The 21,387-nt window shown below is 42.7% G+C and overlaps 1 protein-coding gene across 5 annotated transcripts in view; it reads left to right on the top strand.

Annotated features, from left to right (window-relative positions):
* Positions 1-21,387, top strand: part of LOC139649696 (regulating synaptic membrane exocytosis protein 1-like) — a 100,676-nt gene that overhangs the window by 45,040 nt on the left and 34,249 nt on the right. For 4 of the 5 annotated variants that reach the window (XM_071526173.1, XM_071526172.1, XM_071526170.1 and 1 more), the window contains 8 exons: positions 6,205-6,479; positions 8,517-9,253; positions 14,284-14,324; positions 15,547-15,660; positions 16,304-16,403; positions 17,010-17,133; positions 19,466-19,483; positions 20,952-20,998. In XM_071526173.1, the coding sequence (XP_071382274.1) occupies positions 6,205-6,479; positions 8,517-9,253; positions 14,284-14,324; positions 15,547-15,660; positions 16,304-16,403; positions 17,010-17,133; positions 19,466-19,483; positions 20,952-20,998 (1,456 nt within the window). The remainder of the gene's footprint in view (positions 1-6,204; positions 6,480-8,516; positions 9,254-14,283; positions 14,325-15,546; positions 15,661-16,303; positions 16,404-17,009; positions 17,134-19,465; positions 19,484-20,951; positions 20,999-21,387) is intronic. The other variant, XM_071526169.1, reaches the window with a different exon arrangement.

Raw genomic sequence — 21,387 nt, 5'->3', positions numbered from 1 at the left:
TTAGTATGAAGGTCATGAATTGTGTGCAGCTCCAAAACGCCTCTATGTAGAAGCCTGTCTAGAACACATCTCCTGTTAAAAACACTTCCACTTGCTGCTTGGAATTTGCAATTTTAGATTTTTTGAAATAAACCTTTCACCTCCATCATTAATAATCATTATTTATCCCTCCCTGTGTGTGCATGGTTTCAGTCCAGAGGAGAGGGATCCTGTGGATCTGGAGGGCCATGAAACTCCTTCTCCTTGTCCTCCTGATCTGCTCCTTCCGTCGTCCGCTGCCCCAGTCCCAGCCCCAGCCCCTTGTCCAATAGATATACCATCTGCTGCCCCCGTCCCAGCCCCAGCCCCTTGTCCAATAGATATACCATCTGCTGCCCCCGTCCCAGCCCCTGCAACATCCCAATCGCCAACCCAGAGTGCTCAAAGCACCGGAGGATCTGTCGTACCAACTCGCTGTAGAGCTTTGGGAGCCAGCAGAGCTTCCGCATCACCCGCCTGTAAGGCTCGAGGATCCGCTCGATCCGGACGACCTGGGTTTCTGCCACACACAGCCTGTTGGTGCTGCTGTAGCCGAAGACGCGTTCGTAGACCAGGACGCAGGCCGAAAGTAACGTCGTGGGAGCACCTACCTGCGCCCATCGCACCCACCAAGTGGTTCAAGGACGTCGGGAGCATGCAGTGCGATCACTGCAAAGCCAAGGGCAGGCACCAGATGACGTCTTGGATGTGCCGGAGATGCCAGGCGCCCCTGTGTCTGGTGCCGAGTAGGAACTGCTACGCCGAGTGGCATGGAACGAGATGAGGAGTTCATACCTATTTATACTTTTAAGATGGGATGTGTTCTTGTGTTAGAATTAGTGCAGCTTTTGACTGGCATCCCCCCTTTAACAAAGGGGGGATGCCAGGGAGGTAAAGGGTTTTTTCCCCCATTTCTCTGTAGTTAACATGCCCAATGCAGAATATTAAGTTGGTGTTAACATGAGTGATACCATTCATTGTCACATTCCCTCAGTAGCTCCTTAGTTGTTATCACTTATGACGGACGATCTCTTCAAAAGTGGCTGTCAAGAAAAGGCCTACAGCCATAGTTTGTCTTGGGGAGGCTCAACTGATTTACTCCCCATAGTGTTCATACATTCTCATAGTTATTGTTGTATTTCCAATACGTTTCTACAAGTGGGTGTTTTGAATAGTTTGAATAAATTGCAGAGAAGTTCTCTATGGTTATCTAAAGGCTTTTTGTGTGTATTTTTATTTCAAGCTACAGAGGCAACTTTGCATGTTGGCGCCTCCAAATGGCAGTAAGAGGGAACTGTTCAAAACTCATGTAATCATCAATCATGTAATTTAATGTGATGTCCATAAACTGCACACAGCATGCTCATGTTTACCAACCGGTCGGTCTGTGATGCTTTATACCAAATATACCAAAGAGACGAGAGAGGAAAAGATCTAATGTTGGGGAGCTTTCTCTGGACAGAGCGCTGCTCACTACTGTTTAGGGGACAGTTTGGATTTTTTTGGGGGAGGAGGTGGTGGCATTTCTGCTTTATTGTGACTGTCGCAGTATAGAAAGACAGGAAAGATGGGGGAGAGATGGGGGAGAGAGGGGGGTGACATGCAACAAAGGTCCTGGGCTGGATTCGCGCCTTAGACCACTGAGCCGCCAGGATGCCCCCAGTTTGGATTTTGCTCTTGTATTTCAATTCGTCAATTCCTGTGAAGATTACGTACCCGACAACAGAATTTTTTTTAGGTAAATGGAACAAATCCACAGAGTCTCAATTAGTGGTGATGGAAGGTGACAGGTGTATTTTTACATAAAAACCTTGCCTAGTGCAGCTTTAAATCCATAGGCTCTCACACATGCTGTTGTTAGCACACATGTGGCTAACTGGCTATTATACTTTCCCACTGCGGTAATGACCAAGCACATGTAACCATAATGGAACTTTGCAGTGTCCCTACTTTCAGTTCAATATACCTTTACTGAGACAGAGACTGTGAACATATTGCAGGGAAGAGTCAAGCAGCATCACAGTATACTTTGAAATGTAATCACATTCATTCGATTACGATGTAGTATATTTTTGTTTTTGTTCATTGGCCTGACTCATAGTGCTCATTTTAGCAGTGGAGTATGCCTTAGTAGAAAGAATGTGCCACCTTGTGAAATTGCTTCACATCTGCCTTTGAATTGGCAGAAATATTGAGAGCACAAGTTTGACATTTGACTCATGAAGTTTGGCTTCACATTCCAACGCTGTTGCATTTTGTCGTTTCTGCTGTTTGATCCTGTTCAAGGCTTTTATGTTGCTCAATCGAAACAGAGGCATGGCCTATTCTTTTAAAATGTACTACTACTGTTAGAACTTTTTTTGCAGCACTTTTGGACAGTCAGCAGTCCAGTCCAGTTCCAATACTCCCTATCACAAAAAATACCAAAATGCCAAAAAAATGGAGCTCATGTCAGTCTATTACAGTCCCAGGTATGATTGTAGCACAGGTTGCAATGCTATTATTGCTTATTATGCTTATTTTACTGGTAAACACACACTATACATTTGTTCTGTAGCTGATTGTCTTTCTGAGGAAATGTATGCTTTCAAGTTTTAATTCAGTGGGTAGGGCATGTGTTTTTTTCTTTTGCAGCATACCATGCATTATGCAGGTTATCTACTGTACTGCTCAACTGGCTAGATTTGGCTTAGGGGCTGGAGGTAAAATATTTTTTTCATGTGAAGAAATGACTTCTGCGCACCAAGATCGCCACAGTTTTAATATTTTGATGCAAGCTTTTGGTCTATGGCACCTACATGGGGTCGCATGCCATCTCTGATGAAGGTCTGACAGACTATTCAAATATGAAAATGTGCACAAATATCCACAGTCTGGTGTGTTGTGCTGTAAAAATGTCAAACAGATTTACAGTAACTGGTTTGCTTTATCTGGTTCCTACTAATTTACAGTATAGTTTGAATTTTGAATGTACTGGAAAAGATGTTTCCTATGTTCTTTCCCTTTTACTTATACAATATTATATCAGTACATTTTGACCATAGACTTTGACATAAGAACCAAAATGCACTTTTTTATTCCAAAAAACAAACAAAAAATTCCTGTTATGTGGCATACCATTTCAAGGCTTTAAATGCAAAGATCAAAAACATCAATAATATGACAAACAAAACAGTTTTTCTGTGTTTGCTCACTTTTTGCGTATTGGATAGGGATGGGACAATATATTGCAATTCAATATATCGCAATACAAAAAATTTGACAATATGTAAAAAAAAAAGAAAAATGAATGGGGATATTACCTCCCTTTTATTCTGGTGTAGTAATCACAAATGAGACACATGACCATCACAATTTGACAAGCTCTCCATCCAAATTGTATTACTTTCACTTTGTAATTACATTAAACAAAAAACTGTTGTTTACATTCTAGCTAGGTTTGTTGTATTGAATCGTGAAGCTCATATCGCGTATCGTGAGATAAGCATATTGTCCCATCCATAGCATTGGATGTACCTAACACTACGCTGAACAATACTAATACATAAACGCATTGAAATTCATGTGTGGCTATATAGCAAGTTATCACTGACTGGTAATGTATGGATAAGTAGGCTGGCACTGCAGTGTTGGTCTGGCAGCCGTCCACATCTTTGGTCTGGCTGCAGAGAATCACAGATCGGTGGATGTTTTTACCAAAGCTATAATGTCCCACATGAGGCAGTGTTTGCCTTCTTCCCTCTGTGTGTGTGTGTGTGTGTGTATTTTCCCTCTCTCCCTGATGGTGCTGGGGTGTTTGGCGGGATAAATATAGCTGCGTTGGTGTGAAGCTGTTTTCTCCTCGGCTTTTGTAGCTTTAATCAAAAGCAATCTGGAGGAGGGAGAAATAGAGGGGGGAAAGAGAAGGTGAGAGAGAGCGAGAGAGAGAGAGGAGGGAGGGAGGACTGGAGAGATGGCGAGCGAGCGAGGGAGGAAGGGTAAGAGGAAGAGAGGGGGGGAGAGAGAGAGATGGCCAATGCCAGAGTGTTTTATTTTAGCTCTCTTTAAAGAGTCATTGGGGAGTGTTCAGGAGTAATGAGAACCCTGGTGGCTCGAGGAGAGGGACTGACTCTCCTCCATCCTCTCTCTCTTTATTTCCCTCCCTCCCTCCTTTCTCATTCTGCCTCTCTGATGTCAATACAGGGCTATGTCTGGCTACGTTCACACTGCAGGACTTCATGCTCAATTCCATATCGCTATTCATATCTATTGAAGAATGTAAGCCATATCTGATACCAACTGACAGAGATGTTGAAAACACACTCATGGCAGAGTAACAATAGTAAAAGAAGTCACATGTATTTTATTTCAATACATTTTGGTTTAAGCCTTTTGACTGAATTCCACTCAAGTCAGCTATTTGTCTTTCTTTCCACTGTTGTGTCTCGTTGTCCTCCATGCTAACTCCATGCTGTGGCGGCAAAATTATGACAACTGTTTCAGGTGAATGATGCAAGATTTAGTTATTGCCATGGCAACGCTGACAATTTCTGATTTGAGCGTTCAAATACAAGTCACAAGTAGATTGCATGCCTCGGGATCCGATTTTGTAGCGCATATCCATGGCAATTATTATGTCTTTCCTTAGAGTATGACACAGATTTGATGTTTTATAATCAGTGTAAACAGCAAAAAGCTGCATGGAGTCGCAATTTTTCAATTCCGATCCAAGCCATGTTGATATGTGGTACAAAACAGGTTCTTTAATCTTCAAATCTGATTTTTTCAGCACTGCCAAAATGTGTTAGAAACAAGTGGGAGAAGCGTAGGTACAAAAATGCAATTAGAATAAATATGAACATAAAAAATAAAGAATAGATGTGAGCAGCAATTCAGAATTGAGCATGAAAGACTGCAGTGTGAACGGATCCCATATGGCTTGGATCAGAATTGCGAAAATACGGCTCCATGCAGCTTTTTGCTGTTCACACTGATTAGAAAACATCAGATTTGTGTCACGTGAGGGGAAAAATCCGAATAGGGACACTTTTAGCCGCAGTGTGAACGTAGCCTAAGTGTAGTTGGTGTGCATATGTGTGTTTGGACAAAACGGAAAGAAAGAGGGAGGAAGGGAGATAGTTTTTTTGGCAGCAAATGGAGTATCCTTTCATTATCCAGTTGGCTTTGTGTTCCTTCACTTGGAGGCCAAAAGCAGCCCACAGTGCAAGCCAAGCTGCTCCCTGCTATAACTGCCATGACGTTGATCTTAAAAAGCATCCATAAAAGCCTCTTTCTGGACGAGTCGCTGGCAGCCGTGCGACTCTTCAGGAAGTGCATTGTTCCATTTCCTTTTTGACGGCCGCGCCGCTTGAAGCCGTGCTTGGCGAACGCAGTCGGCCAAGATGGTTTTCATTGGCTGCAGTTAAGAACGGTGGAGTCAATTTTCCATCAACTGCATGAATTATCTTAGCAAATGTAAAGTTATGTCAAATAATTTCCGTGTGAACTAAAGGAATTTCATCCCGCTTGCTCTATTCTGATCTGTTTGTACAACAACTTTATGATGATAACTCTTTTAATATTGCTTTTTTTTTGTGTCTCCACTTATTCTGCATAACATGACATCAATAACTACCCATACTTCTGCTGTAGGTGAAGTGGGTATGTAATAACTGTATGTTGATAAAGCTATAATAGGAATAATCAAAGTGTCTAACATGGGCATGATATTGGTAACCACCCATATCTCAATCTCGGAACCCATCGTCTATCGGTCTGGGGGTGATGGCCAATATTTCGGGGTTTCCGGTGTAGCCAGCGGACATCCGGGCCAAGACTTCCTCTTCTGTGCGGCAGTCATTGTTTACAGTCCGATTAGCAACTTGAGACGCGAGAATGGAGTTGGAGTTGAGAGATGACTCCATTCTCTCGTCTCAAGTTGCTAATCGGACTGTAAACAATGGCCGGCGCACCGAAGAGGAAGTCTTGGCCCGGATGTCCGCTGGCTACACCGGAAACCCCGGAATATTGGCCGTCGCCTCCAGAGTCTAATCGTCGTCAGACCGATAGACGATGGGTTCCGAGATTGCCCATATCTCTGTAGGTGATCTGGGTGTGTAATCACTGTATGCTGATGACGCTATAATTTACATAACTGACGTGTGTGATATGGCTATGATACCAACACCCCTACCTCTGTCTCTGTAGGTGATCTGGGTGTGTAATAACTGCCGGAAGCAGCAGGAGATCCTGACCAAGCCGGGCGAGTGGTTCTCGGGTCCGGCGGGGAAGAACGCCGGCCTCGGCTCGGCCATCAGCGAACCGTCCGTGTGCCTAACGCCCGGCGACAAGAAGCTCCGGTCCCGGTCTCAGGCGCCCCTGGGCTCCACCACGGCACCCCACGACCCCAACCGGCCCGGCGGGGCGCCTGGGACCGCGCCCGGCACCGACGCCCGATCACGCAGCGAACCACCACGAGACACGTAAGCTGTTCACTCCTAGTGGATGACATTGCGGAGATTGTACATTTGGCAGATGTGGAAAGACGACTGAAACATTTTGCTCGAGTGGAGGTTAAATACTGTCACACTGTTAAAGTATTCAAGGACTTTTGAAAAAAATTTTGCAAGTACATACAGGGTCACAGACACACACAGACTGATAATGTTGAATATATCCTATTTATTTTGTATTTTAATGTGGAAAAAGTTGCATATTGCAGCTTTATTGGCCAAAAAGAAACCAACAGCGACCCACACATTGATGAAAAAGGAAGAAATCCAAAATTGGTGTGTTTCCGTCAGTAGACCATCATCAGTTCATTTTTTATCAGTGTGCAAGTTCTTCTTAGTATCTTTTTGTCTATCATTTTTGAACCCACGCACTTGAGACAAACCTCCTAAATCACAGGACTTTTCTTTAGAGTGCCCCTCACTTACTCAAATAATTTAATGGGACATTATCAGCCCAAGGTTTGGCAAAGGTCCACTTTAATAAAAGAATGAACAAAAGAGTGCACACCCAGCGAGGCGCGGAGCATCTCGACTTCAACAAGGAAAAAGACAGTTGCACACGCTCCGCTCAAATGTGATGTTTATTGACCACAAACATTTCAGCGCACCCTGGCGAAAGCCTTGTGCTGAAACTCAACTCGCTCAGTTGTCAATAAACATCACGCAATCGAGAGTGTGCCATCCTAATCGGTCTAACCCTATCAACAAAGGCAGTATGAATTATGGGAGGTAGAGTCCAGAGTTGCTGTCTTTTACTTTATAAAGGACAGATCTCATTGCACTGACTCATGTCTAAAAATAAAAGTTAGATTAAGGTCGCATCGGCATGATTTTGCTTTTGGCTCACTGCAAACATTTGGTTCACAATAGTAGGAAAACCACTGACTTCTATCTCTCCTGTTCTCTTCCTAAAGGCATCAAAAGCAACCACTGCTCAATTTAAAGCAATAATTCCTACAGAAGAAACAGAATGAATTTATCTAACAGTACTTGGTCACTTGTGTTTGTTTCCTTTTCTTTAGTAATTGTGATACATTCATCCATTGCTTCCTTTCACAGTGGTGGATTATGCCTGTCAAGCAAGCAGTCTGTGTCTGCAAGTTGTTTCTTATGCCATAAGAAATAGAATTGAAGAGACTGGAGTCTCTAGCAACACAGTCGGGAGTGTGAATGTTTGTATGCGAAAGTCATCTTTGAGTTTCTATTAGTGCACTCTAATATTAACAATGTAAAGCAGAAGCAAAATCACACCAGTTTCACGCTTTAAAGTATGCATAGTTAATCAGTTATAAGAGAGTACAAACACAGACTTGTAAAGTTACCTTCCACTTCTGGAAAGGGTGAATTTTGAACAAAGTTGTAAACAGTGGCAATACATCTTATGAAAGAAAAGAAAGTCTGCTGTTGTTGGTTCTGGTTGGATCTGCTGTAACATTTGAACAATGTAATAAGAATGTTTGATAGCTTTATGAATAGCTTTATTTCTAGAGCGCTTGGATATGGATCCTGTTTAATCACAGCGGCAATGTTTACATGCACAGAGTAACCCAAGTATTGGCCATACTTAACCACACATACTTATTGGGGTGAAACTGCCTACATGAACCTTTGATAGCCTGTGATTGGTTCCCCCTGTTGTCATAAATAAACCAGTTAGCACAATACCCCCCCCTCGCTTTTTACTGGGCAATAATGAGAATAGTAAGTCATGCTCCCTGCCATGTTTTTTGTTGACATCAAAATGTACCTATAATGCTGTGGGAGTCTGAGTTTGTGCAGGTGGTGAAAACCAAAGGTAAGTGTGTTAACCATGCACCCACTTTAATATGGGAGAAAGCCAGGTGTCTTAACCAGGTTTCTATCCCAAATGTCCATCCAAATCCGGGTTACTTGAGTAAGTGGGTTAAGACAGTAATTCTCCATGCATGTACATGTAGCCAATGATATATCAGGATCCTGATGAAGACTAATACCTGGTCTGTCACCATTATGCTTTTCCTTCCCCAGGAGAAATGGAAGGGGAGGCGGAGGAGCAGGTCGGGGGGAGCGCCGGACGGGACAGCCCAGACTCCAGACCCAGGTCTCCATGGACCGGGACCTGCGGGGGGAGTCCAGGGAGCGCAGGGAGAGCCGGCGGCTGACCAAGGGACGCTCCCTGGAGCACGACCCTGTGGGGGGAGGCGGCGGCGGCGGCGGAGGAGGCGGGGTGAGACGGACAGAAGAGGGAGGCTACCATCACATGGACCCCAGCGGCGTCCCCCCTCGCCAAGCGGGGCCGGTCCCTCCCGGAGGCCGGGGCCACCCGGTGCTCCCGCAGGGCCGAGGCGTGGGCTTGGCGGGCGAGGGCGAGGTCGGGGGCGGCGTCTTAGCCCCGGGGGTTCGGCCCGGACAGAGGACGGTGGGTGGGGTCGGCGGGCCGCACGAACACGCCCCCTCGCAGCAAGCCCCTCCCCCTGAACTCAGAGAGCCCCCGGGGTCGGGCCCGGGCTCGGCCCCCGGACAGGGGGCCCCGGTGAGACGGACCAAACGGGAGAAGGCCGAGAGCATGCTTCGCAACGATTCGCTGAGCTCCGACCAGTCGGAGTCGCTGCGCCCGCCCCCGCCGAGGCCTTACAAGTCGAAGCGAGGGCTGGGGGCCGGAGGGAAGAGGCAGACCAGCGTCAGCAGCTCCGAGGAGGAGGGAGGGACCACGCCCGAGTACAGCAGCTGTGAGGACGCCGAGATCGAGAGCGTCAGCGAGAGAGGTGAGAGACGCTGTCAGTCACCATCAATCCACGTTAATGAAGAATTTTGTTGTTGTTATCATTGAGGGGGACTATGGATCAATATCTGTCTGTTTCCTTCGTCTGTGCAGTCGTCTGTCAGACACCACTACTGTTTTCTGGCAGTTTCAAAACTACACTGATTACAGGTCAAAACTAAACATCTTAACAACCAGCCATATCTCTCATTACTCATGTTCGAATGACATGAAATTTGATACACATATTCAGACATCCTTGTTCTATACATTTTCCTCAAGGACCATGAATGTCATACTGGTTTTCCTTTTATTTTTCACTTTGCTTTTTCATTTCTTTTTGGATTGGCCCAAGAAGTGACCGCATCATTTGTACAGTCCAACAATATGACGTGCCACAGATACCAAAAACAAAAGACTAGCAGACAATGCAAGAGGCCCTACAAAATGTGTTTGCATTATTCTATAACAAACTTGACCCTCTGACCTTTTTCACATTTGTGTAACTTGTTTCTTGGCCCAAGGGGTGACCGCATCATTGGTGGGGGACGACATGTTTACTGCGCCTTGTTTTACATATTTTTATTTTATTACAGTCCTCAATCCACTCAGAGGCACAGTGTCTCCTAGAGCTAAAGTGTGTAAATTATCCTAATTAAATAATTACGATCAGCTCACTAACATGGAATTTACAGTTCTCAAGCCATTCACAAACCTCAACTATGTGCATTAATATAATGAAATAATATATCACAATCTCCTCAGCTCTCTTCCACTGTACATCTCTGTTAAGTCACTATTAAACATTACTAAATCAGCCAGTGATATATGAACCCCCTTGTCTTAAGGCGCGAGGCACTGCCATTTCCATGTGTGTGTGTGCATGTGTGTGTGTTTGAACACTCCCACTTCAACACTGTGTAGCATGGGAGGTGGAGAGAGCTGTTTAGTCTCAGTCTGCCATCTTCATTCAGACTATGTGAATCTGAAAGCGCCTCTCGACTTTAACTGGCTGTGTTCATTGATCAGAACAGGTAAGCCAGCATTGATGTTTCCTATTATATATCCTAGTATATTCCCATTATTTTCTTCTAATTACTTCTTCTTACTTCTATACAAGATTTTATATAGAATTTGAATGTGGGATTTGATTTGTGAAAGGAGTAGTGTCTTTTGTAAAATAAGTTAACTATTATACATGTTGCTATATGAGAACATAAACATCTTATTATCCACTTTCATTTGATGCTCCTGAAACATTTCCTAACTTTTGTGTGCAGTGCATGCAGCGGTCTGAATGTCAAAGTGAGCAACTGTGTGTATGTGTATGTGTGTGTGTGTGTGTGTGTATGCGTGTGCGTGTGCGTGTGTGAGCGTTTGCCCGCGTGTCATACTGTGTCGGTCTCAGCTCGGCCCTGCGGGGGGAACATCCCAGACTGTGTGTTATGTGTGGGTGTGTGTGTATTTATATGTGTGTGTGTGTGTGTGTGTGTGACAGGGCAGTTTGAACCCCCAGTTGACCCCAGCGTTTGACCTGGCGTGACCTCACATGGCCTCCGCTATGTCCCCGAGCCTGAGAACACACTGCTGCTCACACTCTAACCTTGTCATTGTCCAAGCTGGGTTATGTCACTTCACTACTAACCCCGTCCCAGGCACTTAGACTCACTGCTGTGTAACCCCCGGTACTGGAAACAAACTGTTAACACTGGAGCAGTTCCACCAATATGAGTTTCTGAAGGCAGATATGGCTTGCGGAAATTTGAATTGAAGTGTTTGCCCCAGAACTGTATTCTTGTCAGGGTGGAAAAGCCTCTGAAACAGCATTTAGACCATCATGGGACACTAAAACTCTCCACTGAAACCCAAGACTGAATGAAATTCTTTTCGGTGGGTTAGCAACTAATAATTCATTGGATAATTAAAACCATGTGAGCAAAACCTAACTGCCACTAGGTTCACTGCAATGCAATTATACCGAAAAAAAACAAACAAAAACCACTGAATAGGCCCCCTGCCTTCATATTATGTTGGTTAATTGTAATAATTAGAGCAACAGCCTGGCTAACTCTAATTCCCATGCGTGTGTTTCTTCTTCAGAGGTTGCCCTTTCTGCAATTACATCTATAGTCAAGATCACTGGTGATAACTGGTGCAGTTTATGTAGTTCAATTTTGCATAAAGTCATGATGTTGCCATTATTGCCATCAATATGCGAATCATATCGTGATGATATGAAGATATTTTAATATCGTGACACACATTTCTGCTGCCTAAATTGATGATGACAATCAAATTTTACTTAAAAACTCTCATAAAATGAGGTATGGTAGGAATATTATTTGAATATTTCTGTTTTGTTTGACATCACACCTAACATTACCATTCGGTTCAATGAGATGAACATTAATTTGATTATTTAACGTGATTTTGCACACAGGAACCATATTGTGATATATATTGACATCGAGAAAAATCCTTACGATTATCATGATATTGATTTCAACCTTATCGCCCAGCCCTAGTATAAATTCATATTGTACATCATAGTAAGTAGTATGGAACTGATGCAAGTTATATGAAGATAGGGCATAAATTAATGATTTACTGCAAATACAATTGATATGTGGTTGTATTGGTGGATGTTTGCCTTTTGATAATCACTGACTGGAGGTCAGAGCTTACCCTCTTTTTTATTTTACCACTGCATCGCCGGCCATGTCTTTTTTACAACGTGCATTTTCTAGTTAATGACATTTCTAGCATTTACCGTTTGAGCTACGTTTGACTCGGCCACGCTTTCACCGTACGCCGACTTTGACGGAGCGCGGCCTGTTCTTGAGCGCGAGATGCACAACCGGCCTGGACCCGGACCAGGCGATCGATCAAGCGGAGGTCTAGGACGGGAGCGATGCTGCCGGGGGTGGGGGTGGGGGGGGGCAGGCTTTAAACACACCGGCGTGGCAGCGAGACTCCGCTTCCTTTTTTAGCTCGAGAAGCGAGGCCGGGTCAGCGCAGAGATGTGGCTGCTGGCAGCCGAGGAGCGTCCAGGCATGTAAATCATCGGGAGAGAGAGAGATCGGTGCAGGGACACACACACACACACACACACACACACACACACACACACACACACACACATAAATATGCAGTCAGGTACATAGATCCAGGCAAGCATGCACATGAACCACTACCGCTGATGCCCATTTGCTGAGGTGTGAACTGATCCTCTGAAAGGAAAAAGACACATATACATGCATGTGGAACCGTGCATACACATGCAATACACACACACACACACGTTTGTATTACTATACTTATGGGGGCTTTCATTGACTACATTCATTTCCTAACCCCTCATCCCTTATTCTAATCTAAACCTAATCCTAACCCTAAAGTAGGAAAAGTGACCCTAAACCCTTCACCTGAAACCTAAACCTCAAACCTTTACCCATAACTTAAGGGTAAAGTTTTGATGTTTGGGTTTCAGAGTAAAGTTCAAATTCTAATCTGAACCCTAGCCCTAACCCTGTAAAGAAGTGACGACCCACAAAATGTCATCAACTTGTTTCCCCCCCCCCTCTTTCTAACCTCGCCCGGGATACATTCGGGTCCTCATAAGTATAGAAACGCAAGAGCACACACACACACACACACACACACACACAGGCGTGCGGCCCCCGCGTTCACGCTCGAGTTATGAAACTGAGAACGCGGGTCGTCTATTGTCGGGGCGTTTGGCTTTAAGATTACATAATGTCACTATAAGTTGTCACAACTCATTAACCTCATCGCCTCCTGGCTCCTAGGAACGCTTGGCTCTGTTTTACTCGGTGTCATAACAGTGTCGTCGGGGTCCCGCGCGAATTTCACACACCGCGCCCCCCCCCCCCCCCGGCCCCGTGTGTGTACAGAGGAGGCCGCTCTTTAGGACTGGAACCGGAGACGAGGCCGAACCAGTGGAAACGTTTTAAAAATGTCTCAGATTTGAAAATTCCACCTTTTTTTTCCCCACCAGTTCCCTATTAAGAGTGAATTTAAAGACTTTTGCAGGGTGCACATGATAGTAAAAACCTATGGATACAACAACTATGGATAGTGTCAGCACACATACAATTTCTCATATACACCGAACAAGGTGGATGGATTATCTTGGCAAAGGAGAAGTGCTCACTAACACGGATTCAAACAAATTTGTGAACAAAATTTGAGAGAAATAAGCCTTTTGTGTGCATAGAAAAAGTCTTAGATCTTTTATTTCAACTCATGAAAAAAAGGGAGCAAAACCAAAAGTGTTGCATTTATATTTTTGTTCAGTATAACTTTAAATATCTCAACACATGCTGGTTTGCAACCCATTTAGTTGAATTATGTAACCAGATCATAGAACCAAAACTCAGTTTACCTACTTTTTTATATGCAGGAATAGCGTTTACCCGCCTTTTTTAGACTGGCATAATTTTTTAGGAGGTAAAATCATATTAGACATATGAAACTGATCTTGTTATATGAGGATAGGGTCTTTTAAGGGGGAAAAAACATAATGCTTTTCTGAAAATATTATAGACTTTTGGTTATACTGGTGGTTGTTTGCCTTTATGATAGAGGTCGTAGTTCACCCGCCGTTTTATTTACCGCTACATCACTGGATCGCCCGCAAGAACAATTCAACAATGTATAATCTGATCTCAGTGAAATATTCGGGGGGGGGATTAATAGTCTTTTAACAGGCTTAGCTGTCCTTTGGTAGCATCGCTGCCCCGGCTGCTGCAGTGATGTATTTCTAATTCTGTCCCAGGCCTGAATATTCAATAAACTTAACCCCCCCTCTACTGTAAACAAATACCTTCTAAAGAGCCCCCAAATTTGGCCGAGTTGTGTATGGGAGGACTCAAGCTGGTATGTGCTGTGTATACAATTTCTGCTTTATGTGTGTGTGTGTGTGTGTGTGTGTGTGTGTGTGCAAAGGGCATGAAGGAGGTCCTGGTGTGTGCTACTTCTACAGTATCTGAATGGGTCTGTTTTCTCTTGCAGGCGACTGGGAGTGCTACCCACATGACCCCACTGTATGGCATGTAAGTCGCTGGCTTCTTTGTCCATATTCAGTTCCAAAAATGTGTTTGTGATTTGTGTGTAATGTTTGTATACCAAGCTTTATCTTTAGCATTTCAGGTATTTGTGTCTATATTTTTTATCTCTAGTTTGCGTACATGTGTGTATCTCCAAAGTGCTGATCCTTGAGAATCCTCGTGTTTTTAATGTGGTGTTTCTGCACTGCACTTCCCAGAGATCACCTGTCAATCAAACAGCGTGCCATGGTGGCTATCGCTGCTAACTACTAGGGACGGGACGATATGCTTGTCTCACGATACGATTTGATTATGCAATATGGGGTTCATGATTCGATACGTCCACGATGCGATGAGATAAATAAAAGTTCAATGACAACAACAAAGTATGACTGCAGAATTCTGTTTATTTCTGAGCCACAAGTGTTTCTAGCAATGACACTGGCTCGCTAGAATGTAAACAACAATTTAAAAATGTCATTACAAAGTGACAATAATATAATTTGGATGGAGAGCTTGTGAAATTGTGATGAGCAAGCGTCTCATTTGTGATTACTACAGCAGAATAACATGGAGCTAATATTGCGATTCAGTGTTCTGCTCCACGATACGTATTGTCACATTTTTGTATCGCGATATATTGAATTTCAATATATCGTCCCATCCCTACTAACCACCCAGTTCTTCTTCTGTTTATTCCAAAACGAACCGGAAAACACAAAACGTAAAAACTCACTATTATGGTGGTGATCGGAGACGCATTTGGACACAACGCATTCGGTCAAAAGTGAAAACGGAATGTGTCACCAGTTACACACATCACAACTATCTAAACGGACACTTTCGCAAATCAAACAGGTGGCGGGCGGCTCAGATAGTAACACACTTGTGAACAACGGATGGTCAGGACGCTGGTGGATGGGGAACAAGCGAGACGAGGTGTTTGAAGGAAATAAAAAGTTCAGCTACTGTTGGAGAACAATTGACAAAGCCTTAAAAAGAAGCAACACGTTTTGGTTGCAGCAATCCTGGAAAAGGCTTTTGCAGCTGAAAAGCATTGTCAGTTGTTCTCCAACAGTAGCTCCAGTGTTTCATTCCTTTGGTTCCTTTTTCATTAATGCAATTTGAGCGTGTGTGCGTGTTTGCGTGTATTCCTTTTGAGTGTGTATCTTAGCTACGGTGCAGTATCTGGCTGCTAGATTGACTCTGGTCTTCTTGTCGGACGCAGCATCCTGTAACCTGGCAGCCATCCAAGGAGGGAGACCATCTGATTGGACGAATCACTCTCAGCAAGAGGAGCGCCGCCATGCCCAAAGAGGCCGGGGCCCTGCTGGGGTTAAAGGTTGGAAAACACGCATGGATACAACACAAAGAGATGAATTTGTTGATATATTGATATATATCTGCCTTTTATTAAAAATCAAATCTGGTCCAGTCAGTGTCTTTCACTTCTGATATGATGGATATGATGCAGTTTGATTGATTACATATTTATTGTAGAATTGATCAATACTACACTGGCTGTCTATGGGAATCCCTTAACCTGAATTGATTCTAATGGGACATTTTGATCAAATGCCATACAAGTAGGCATCAATATGTTTCTTTTTTTATTAGTACTAATATTTGTAGTATCTTGGATTTCAATTAGTTCATGTCCCATGGTCTAAATACTGTTTCAGGGGCTTTTCCACCCTGACAGGAATTCAATTCTTGGGAAAAAACAGAGAATACGTAGAATTCTGTGTATTTTTTTTTTTGGCATGAAAATTGTCAAATTTAAAGAGCGGCAGAAATATCAGCTATGGAAAGTTTCAATCCAAAAATAGCAGTATCAATATCGGCGGTGAAGCGCTAGAACACACATTACTTCTTCTTTAACGCGTTTTTCTGTGTTTGTCTGCTTCTATCTTCTCTCTCCCCCCTTTCTCTCTCTCTCTCTCTCTCTCTCTCTCTCTCTCTCGCCCTCTCTCTCTCTCTCTCAGGTGGTGGGGGGCAGGGTGACGGAGTCGGGGAGGTTGGGCGCCTTCATCACCAAAGTCAAGAAGGGCAGCCTGGCCGACGTGGTGGGGCATTTGAGGGCAGGTAGGGGGATTCACAAATCCTTAAAAACTCTGGAAAAGTAATCTGAATCTAAGACCTTAAAAAAGTATTAAATGTGTTAAATTGAGTCATTAGAGGTAGATACTTGCTCTTGAATAACAGGTTCCTCTCTACTGCATGTCCACTATTAGATGAATACAGAAGAGGGTTGGCAGTACAGTATGCATGCATCTTCTTTACTAAACACAGTTGGACTTCACATCCCTTTCCTGGTGTCATTTTTTGTAGTTTCTTGGTTTTGCCAACTTTGTTTTTAAATTGGTCTTAAATGAATACTGAGCAGGATTTTTCCCCTTGAAATAGCATAAACTCATCAAAAACTGATCCTAGTCAATCAGTTTGACTAGTTATGGTCTGTTCGTGTAATGACACTATCCGCCAAAATGTCCAATTCCAACTAACACTAAAAGTTAATAAAAAATTGGCTTTTTGAAACCTGCAGATATCCTAACACTCCAACAGTCATGCCCAAGTTGAGAAATATAAAACCTGGTTATTTTCGAGGCCCTGTACAGACACAAACACATTTATACAAACACACACAAGACAGAAATGCACACGCAGGTCACCAGCTGAACTGTTTTTCAGGGGATGAGGTTTTGCAGTGGAACGGCAAGCTGTTACCGGGAGCGACCATGAAGGAAGTTTACAACATCATCCTGGAGTCTCAAGCCGAGCCTCAAGTGGAGCTAGTGGTATCCAGGCCTATTGGGTAAGTCAGGAATAAAACACACAAAAATACACTGAACGCTCTGATGACACACTCGTCACTCATGACATGACGACAGTTAGGAGAAATGTTAGATTAAAAAATACAAAGTCAAAAAGTCAGTCAAAAGTCTTGGGACAGTGAGCCAGAGCGGGCCTGTTTTCTGGCACCACAGGTGAATAGAGAAAAATATTTTATCAAAATAAAATTTTGAAAAAAGTTCAATATTGATGCACCATACCAAATACTATGTATGTTATGAAAATTTCAGAATTTTTACTATTTTTATAATGTAAAACATTTTTTTAGGTACTTCTGTGATTTGTGTACTTGACACTGCTGGTGTAAAAACATATACATTAACTATTTATAGCTGTTTTTGATGATAGCTGTTTTGTATATTTTAATAAACTACAGTGCTCTCATTTTATCTCGGAATTGACCAATTCAACCAAAAATAACAATTTTTTCAACTCTCTTGTGGTATGTCGCCTTAAAATGGTTTACCATGTAGACCAATAAAGATCACAAATCAAAAGATTCTCTTTGACTCTTATTAATTTTTTTTTAAGTTTACATCAGTATCACACTGTAGATGAGTCAAGCTCACTGTCCCATTGCTTTTTCCCACTGACAGTATATTATCTAGAATATGGGATGCTCCGATTGATTGGCCGCCATTCTGTACGTGCAGATTTGTATTGTAAAGCGAAGATAGGTGTTCGGCCTACCGCTGATCCGCCCAGCACTCTGATATTCCATATTCCATTTTGAGAAAATGCAAGCCATTAGCGTTATCACGAGTCATTCACCAGTAGCCTGAGTGTTACATTGAGTTGAACCCTTATTTAACCAGGCAGGTTGACTGAGGCTCTGATTCAGAGTTGGCTGACCTAAGCTCTCCATATAAGACAAGAGGCACGCAGGGAAATGTATTTGTATTCAGACTGCGGCCATGCGGCTGCATCAAAATATTAAAAACAGCCGCCCATTACCTGCTGCTGAGCTTGCCAAGTTTTGGAGCGAGAGCTTTTCATTTTGTCTCCTATGTCCCCTTTAAAAAAGCACTTGCATTTATTTCTAAGATGGTGTTAGGTGAATTGCCATTACCCAAATAAAATAGTCTGGACTGTAGGCTTCATAAAAGAGAAGACTTGTTGCATCTGCTTTTCTTTTATTGATTCCTTGTAAAAACTCATCCGAGCTATTCATATTGGCCTATTTGCGACTGCAGTATACAGTTGGCCTGCTGTTTGTGTATGACTGATGGGAGGGGATGCACCATTTTCTCTCGTGATTGTAGTCTTTTTAATCATGAAATAGGCTTATCTTTGCCAGCAAATGGTTCAATATGTTCTCAACATAGCCTCAAGATTATATAAAGGAAAATTCAACATCATGCTTTAGGCTATTGATGCTTTTGTGAAATGATATCGACCTATCAACGTCTTTACTGGTTCGTCTTATTTGGCCCGTTTCATTTTAATACAATAGGCATGCAGACAGGAAGATGCAACAAAGATAGGAAAATCAACAGCTTAATCATTTTTGTTTATAAATTTCATCAGATTTTGTCTTCACTGATCTGCTTCTGGCCATCACTTTTTTGACTACCCTGAAGCCACTATCAGCATAGTAATAACTATCAACATAATAATCAACATAAGGATCAAACTAATAATTTATGCTTGGATAGTTTCAGGTTGTTGTTTGGCTGGAATGTGAGTCATTTGGAAATCTCAAGGTTATCAAGTGAATGAATGAATGCTGTCAATTGCTGAGATTGAAATATTCGGGGATCAACCAAATTATTATTCATATTTATGTTATTATTTATTTTGGGAGTCTAGACCCGTTCAACTTATTCATCACATATTGCGTATCCAAAAAGATCTTAGGTTGCAAGTCTGAATCACGAACGTGTCCGGACATGACTGTGTTTTGGATCGGATCTGACTACTGATGCGCACTTCTTTATTCACTTACTAAATTTTAAGAAGTGCTGAGTCAAACTGCACTCCAATTTTGTCCCGGAAAGTTGGCAAACAAAACCGCAACATAAAATTTTGAAACGTCCTGTGTACAGATGAATCAATGCCAGATTAGAAAATGGTGTTATCACTCAATATTTTTCAATCGGAGCAACCTCATATGAAGTTCATGTTTTTAGTATTCTTGAACTGCCCACTCTGATGCCTCACTTTCAGACAGATTTCACAGTAAAATAATCCATTTCTCTTCACGCAACTGTTGCCTCTTCTATGATCTAACCCTATTTGCTCCTTCATGGAAAAAAAAGTTGAACGTATTAATTTCTCTCCAAACACTCGCGAAGGGTGTATAGAAAATATCAGTAAGTAAACAGCCCATTTCATTAGGAACCCTCAATCCTCCCATACTTCTTAAAGAAACGAGCTACACTCCCACTGATTCCAATCACAATGCTATGGGATACTTCCGCTTGTGCCATTTTGAGTCCCTAGTTGAATTGAATCAAATCCCAACCAGGAGGGATGCCAGTTGTTTTAAATATTGGCTGTCGCAAAAAACGGATGCTATTTTTAATCCCCAATTCAATTGAATTGAATGTTTACTTGGAGGGATGCAAAATGGCCATTGGGAAATGTCCACCAATGTAGCTGTGCTTTTGCTAGCTTTTTAACTGTTTGTGGAGTGCCTGGGATTCCTCTGTATTCATTACTATTGAAGACTGAGGTGTCCAAAGAGAAGCCCAGTAGTTTGAAGATGCTTACAGTGCTTTCTTTTCCAGCTTCTAAACTCCAAATCCATCATTGTTTAGAAGTTGGGAGGTTGGGGTTCATTAAGCAAGCAATATTTAATTTTCTTTTTTTTTTCATTTTGTTTTCATTTTTTTTGTTTTCATTTTGGAATGGGCTCAAAAGCTACCGAGGGTCCATGTATGGCTCATCAGTTCAATATTCTAATGCAAAATCAAAAACAGAAAAATGGAACGTCAGTTTGCTGTCCCTCAGATAAATACAGAATTGAGATTTTAAACTTCTTTTATTTGGAAGAAATGAAAATGAAGACATTGGTCTCTGACACTAAACTGGGCACCACAAAAACTTTGGTGGGGCAATGGACACATCATTTTGGTCCCCCAAATGAAAACACAAAAAAAAAAAAAATAAATAAAAAAGTCCAAAATCTCATTTTTGCATTTGTTGGTGGGGCAACAAATTGAGAATATTGCGCATGTTCCATTTTTCTAGTTTCAGTTTTGAATTGGAATATTACACTGATAAGCATTACGCGGACCACCATGCATTCTTGTTATCATGTGGTGTTACTGTAATTCCTCAAATGGCCAGCAGGGGCATGCGGGAACGGCTGACAGCACCTTTAAAGCTGAAACAATGGATTCCAGTGTTTCCCACAGGATCCTTGGTTATTTGTGGTGGTGGCAGGTGTGGGTGGTTAGTACCCTATTGCTGTTCATCCATTACTGCTTCAGTTTGGGGAAACAATTCACAATTGGCCTGTTGGATATTGTGGTGGGCCGCCACAAAAAAAAAAAAAAGTCTTAATCTTAGTCTGGGAAACACTGCATTCATGAGAAGAGCTTGGCTCTACTCACATCTTCCCCCTGCTTTTCCATGTCCTTTAACCAAATGATATTTTGACCTGAAAGTCAAAATAACTTTCGATTGCAGTCCTACTTTCTATCTGTAGAATAACTTAGCTACTATATCAGTATGCATGCATGCCCGTGCATTTCAGGAATACTACTAACTTTGCTTTATCCAATCAGATGCCAGTGTGAGTGGGCTTGACGTGCATCTTTGCTGTTTGTTTTCCAGTGATATCCCAAGAATCCCCGACACGTCCCACCCTCCATTAGAATCTAGTAGGTATTTCCTCTGGGATGTTGGTGTCTGTATATTTGTATGTCTGTACGTCTGTCTGTCTTTCTGTCTGTATTTCTGTCAGTGTATGATCACACCTGCGGCTAATTTACTTTGGTCTGAACCAGAGTGGAAAAGTTCACTTTGTTGCATTTTTGTATTTGGTTCGTTTAGGTTCACACTGCCCTATTGCAAGTGAACCAGGTCTTGCAAACAAAAGTCACATGGACTCACAAGTAGCTTGTATATTGGACAGAGTTTTGGTAACTTTGCGGACTTGTCTGACTTGGCTCTTTGCTGTAATTGACCTTCTCTGATGTCCACACCAGTTACAAACACATGAAGAAGCTGAATATGAGCATCAGTCCAGACTTCAACATCGGTCTACTTC

Source organism: Centroberyx affinis, unplaced genomic scaffold (assembly GCF_046629955.1).
Source record: "Centroberyx affinis isolate AG114_WGS23_722 - 3 ecotype Tasmania unplaced genomic scaffold, CSIRO-AGI_Caff_v1 ptg001388l_1, whole genome shotgun sequence".
Classification (NCBI taxonomy): domain Eukaryota; kingdom Metazoa; phylum Chordata; class Actinopteri; order Beryciformes; family Berycidae; genus Centroberyx; species Centroberyx affinis.
Note: the sequence above shows the minus strand (reverse complement) of the source record. Positions and strands in the feature narration are given on the sequence as shown.